The 4,578-nt window shown below is 33.5% G+C and overlaps 1 protein-coding gene across 1 annotated transcript; it reads right to left on the bottom strand.

The window, feature by feature from the left end:
* Nucleotides 1–305: 305 nt before the first annotated feature.
* LOC121228221 (uncharacterized) lies at nucleotides 306–2,798 on the bottom strand. Its single transcript, XM_041111533.1, has 6 exons — nucleotides 2,041–2,798; nucleotides 1,762–1,964; nucleotides 1,466–1,676; nucleotides 1,300–1,385; nucleotides 1,114–1,205; nucleotides 306–1,035 (listed from the first exon to the last, which is right to left on the bottom strand). The coding sequence occupies exons 1-6, from the start codon at nucleotides 2,128–2,130 to the stop codon at nucleotides 794–796; spliced, it is 924 nt and encodes a 307-aa protein (XP_040967467.1). The 5' UTR covers nucleotides 2,131–2,798; the 3' UTR covers nucleotides 306–793.
* Nucleotides 2,799–4,578: the final 1,780 nt, after the last annotated feature.

The raw sequence follows: 4,578 nt of genomic DNA on the forward strand, positions 1-4,578 counted from the left end.
TTGGATTGAACAGTAAAGAATTTGATATTCCTTACATAAGATCTCAAGTTTAAGTCTTGTGGACAAAGAAAACATAAATAAAAGAACTTACTTCTTGATTAATAACTTGGATTCATATACGAGACAATTTGTTTGCAATATATTATAGTTTAACCCTATCAAAGTCAAGTAATCTAAAAATTGTAACCTAATTTAAATTTAACTTAAAAATATAATATAATCACCCATGATTGTGATATAAGTTGGTCACTGCATATGCATATGTTAGCATCACACAAAGGACTCCAAAGAGTATGAAATCAAGATTAAGAAATGAGTGATTAAGTATTTTTGCTATAGGGATAAAGAAAATATTGTCAAACTGTGGAGGCTATCATCAATTTTTTCCAAATCTCTCATTGGCTCTATAATGGTGAAAAAGAATCCAAAAACAGGTTCCCAAAGAGCCTCACTAACCCATTTGTTTACAACAATAAGCCCGAAAACAGGCTTAAAAAGAGCTCCACTTGCTGTAATCTTGTAATGGTTGGCCTCAGATTGGACCATTTCGAAAAGGGTTCTCGATATTAAGTGCCAACCACAAATGCTCATGAGGTTTAAAGGTCCCCCTATTACTTCACAAAGCACAAAACCAGAATAAAACCCATACTTAGGTTTCTCTCTCTTCTTTTTTTTTTGGTTTTTTCTCTGTTTTTTTTTGTTTTTGTATTTTTTTTGGTAATTAGTGGTCAGTCACTTTAATCCATGGGATTGGTTTCACAAAGAAAATTTACTTGTAAAGTAAATTTATGTTTTAGCCACGTCGAATTCCGGTGAAATAATTGAAGTCATGGTGTTCGACCCCTAGCTGCTTGAGCCATGAATCAGCCACACTCAAAAGCGACATTAGTCGCTCTAGGTCTTGGCCGCAACTGCCTGACACCCACACGTCGCCTTGCATCTTGTAAGTGGCTAAACCAAATGGCAAAAGTGATATATCGTCCCCTTCGTTTCGTTTCTTTTTAGGATTTTCAATGTTATCTTCAGGATTCATATCTACAGATACACGATAAACATCAGCAAAAAGAAAAGGGAAAAAAAGTTCTAAATTTAAACAAAAGCTGAAGGCATCACCTTGGAAAGAAGATGATAAAGTGTGGTAAGTAAGGAAGCATGTAGACAAGTCTTTTATGGTCCTTCCCATTGGAATATGATAAATTGGGTACCTGTAATTATTCACATCAATATTAATTCTTATTCGAATAATCATAAACACGAAGGTATTATCTTTTTCTAATGCTGTGAACAGATGTCACCTACCAGGCAACCGCCATCCAACTAGCTGGAGAAAGATCTACACTCCTCAATGAGATCAAACCAGGGTATCTTCTTGATAATCCATTAATCTGAAAAGGGACATGAAGCTATAAATTGTAGCCTAAAACCTAAAATCAATAGGTCACTTACTATAGTTCATGAATGATACCTTATCCATGAGTGGAACCCTTCCATAAGGTGTAGTTCTTTCGAAATATTGAAAATAAAGGTAACCCAATCTATTATTGACATGCCAAAGGCTGTCTTGATCGGAGCCACCTTCCTCCGATGAACAACCGTCCCATCTCCATAACTCGCTTTCATCACTATAAGAATCACTAATAGAATCCCTCTCGCCATCGCCTGATTCCGTTTCTTCTCTGTTTTAAAGCCCCCCAAAAAATGTTACCGAATGTGCCTTCCAGAAACTAATGAGTTTTTAAATTAAACAACAGTTTCTATTACCTACTGCTGGTGAATATTTGGATTGCAGAGAGGTAAGGGACATAGTATTGAACCAAGGTTTCGTTGCTGTTCAAACCGACGGGAACCCCGGCACCGTACGCACTCCACTCGTCGTAACAATTCCAAAGATCACCCAACGTGAAATATTCAACTTTTTCTCTTTCCCAAGGGTGCCATAAACGATTAAGGTTCCTAATCTCGCTCTGCAAGAACATTTTGAAAAAACATTAAAAAATGGAACCGAAACAGAGAGAAACAAAGAGAGGGGGATTTGCAGACCTTGCAGAGGAAATGAGATTTGATAGTAGGCGTGGTGCAATGGAGGAAACAATCGAGGTTCGATTGCGTTGACCCAGAGTCGAAAATCATGATTTCGGAGAGAGAGAGATTAAGGGGTTTCTCTCTAACTCAAAAAACAAGGGAAAACAGAAGGCAAGTTGAAGAAGACAAAAGAAAAGAACAATGGGGGATAGAGGAAGAGAGAGATTATCGCGATTCCGTTAAATAAATGAAAAAAAATGCTTGAATATGCTAAATTTAAGGAAACAGAAAATGGAGAGAAAGAAAACTAAATTAAAAAAAATTGAAATAAATACAAATCTGGATTCAACCTAGTCTTTGTTGGTAGTTGGAAAATTTTTTGTTGAATATTGAAGCTTTCTCTAGTTTTGATAAAAAAAAAATAAGGAAATGGTTTTGTTTTTTCTTTTTGGAAAACGCTACGACCATTCAACGTTTAATTCTTCAAGTTAAATCCAAAAACCAGTTACGCAAAACCTACCAAAACAAGTTTCTTTTCTTTTAACAAACCCAAATTTCACGCCAACTGAAGAAGAAAAACAAAGTGAAGTCCGAGAAAACGAGAAAAAATAAGGGAAAAGTTTCCCTTTTATTCTTGTTTCGATGACAAAAGCCGAAAAATTCTCAAATTTTATTGGTTTCTATACCTATTGGAACAGAACTTTTAAAAGACAAAGAAAGATTAGATAAGGCAGACGATAATAGTTGAAGCATTTGATTTCATATTTATATCTCAGCTCTTGAAAGATTCGTGTATGCAGAACTTCTTTATTAGTAATCTTTTTTATTATTTTAATTATGCAATTTTTGTTAACCTCTTATCTTTTTAATTATTACTTTAAACAGATCTTAGATTTGCATTAACAAAAGGGTTTTTTTTTTTTTAGAATTTGAGAAAAGAAAGAACTGGACTTGTTTGCAATTAACCAAAATTTGAGATTTAATACTGTTTACATCCCTCTTAAATAACTTGTGTTTATTTTGCTTACACTATGAGGTGTTTGGTAACCAGCGTTTTAAACCTTTTTAGTTGATTTGGCCATAAATGAGTAGTCAAACCTCTAAACAGAAAATGTAAGGATAAACAACTTTTTTCAGAGCTAATTAGAAATGAGATATATGGAATGACATATCTGACTATGCTTGTTAAAAAATTATTCTTTTTGTTATATGTTCTCAAGTCTGATAGGGGTGCAAAGATATCAGTAGCCTCCATTCTTCCATTTTCACTTTCACCCCCCAAGTCCAAAGTAAATCTCAAAAAAAAAAAACTCCACCGTGAATCTACAAAAATCAACTATGGAGATTCATTTGCAAGATCATTTCATCCATTAAGGTTAGTTCTTTCTATGTTTTTAAATTATTGTACACTTTTTAACCTTTATTTGTCAATTTTTTTTGCCCCTGTAAATTGATTTTTTCCTCCTTGTTAGTCTTTTTTTTCCATCTATTTTTTTCTTTTTTCCCTATAATTTGAAATTTCGGTCCCTATAATTCTAATTTTTTTTGTCTCAGTAGTTCGTTTTTTTCCCACCCTGTAAGTCAAATTCTTTTTTTCCCCTTGTAAGTTGAATTTTTCCCCTTATAATTCAATCTTTTTTTGTACTTGTAATTCGACTTTTTTTGTCCCTGAAATAGTGTTTTATTTCAATAATTTCATCCAATAAAGACTAAAATATTATAAACAAAAAAAATACTTGACAATAAAATCTGACCCACTTTTATTTGTCATTTTACACATATTAACTTTCAACTATTAACTAAGTTTTACCAAACACTTTTAAATAAACAGTCACCTCGGAATGGTGTATACATCACACATCCTGGATCAAGTAAAAGCTCTGGGTTTCCAAGGCCTTTTCACATATATAATATAAAAAAATTAAAAATTTCGAAAATGAATATCAGCTGGATTAATTACAAAAATGATATTGTTGGGGTGGTGGAGGGTGGTGCAGAGGCGGCATCACCTCGACAGTTCTGACACAAACAACATTCATTGTAAAAAAAATATTATATTGATTTTATTTAAAAATATAGGTTTAGTATAGGGGTTGTAGGTCAAAATTCTGATAGATATACCAAAAAGGGTCAGAATGGTAAAGCCTATTTGATAGGCGGCACCACTGTCACACTGCCATGGCTAGCAACATCTCAAAAAAGGGGAAATAGAACTTAACATATAAAACAGAAATTTGAGGGTTGGGGGACATGGAACTTAACATATCTAAAAAAAAATGTGTTGGGGGACCTTATAACCATGGTCCCCTGTCGGGAAGAAGAGAAAAAATTGAGTGAAAAAAAAAAGAAAGAAAAGAAAGTAGAATAGAGAAGAGAAGAAGGAAGGTAAAATGAAAGAAAAAGAGATTACTAGAGAAGGTAGAAGAAAAGGAAAGTAGAAAGGAAAAAAAAACATATAGTTTAAGGCAGAGAGTAGAAAGAGAAGGGAAAGCAGAAGGAAAAAAACCCACTATTTGAAAAAGAAATAATGAACTCCATGTGATGGCTTGATGGTCA

Source organism: Gossypium hirsutum, chromosome A04 (assembly GCF_007990345.1).
Source record: "Gossypium hirsutum isolate 1008001.06 chromosome A04, Gossypium_hirsutum_v2.1, whole genome shotgun sequence".
Lineage (NCBI taxonomy): Eukaryota > Viridiplantae > Streptophyta > Magnoliopsida > Malvales > Malvaceae > Gossypium > Gossypium hirsutum.

Excerpts from the sequence above, each read along its gene's own strand:
- LOC121228221 (XM_041111533.1), bottom strand. The coding sequence starts at position 2,130 with ATGATTTTCGACTCTGGGTCAACGCAATCGAACCTCGATTGTTTCCTC. Across the intron at positions 1,677-1,761 it reads CAAATATTCACCAGCAGTAG|AGAAGAAACGGAATCAGGCG; the intron begins GTAATAGAAACT and ends GCTTTAAAACAG. Across the intron at positions 1,036-1,113 it reads TTTATCATCTTCTTTCCAAG|ATATGAATCCTGAAGATAAC; the intron begins GTGATGCCTTCA and ends GTGTATCTGTAG.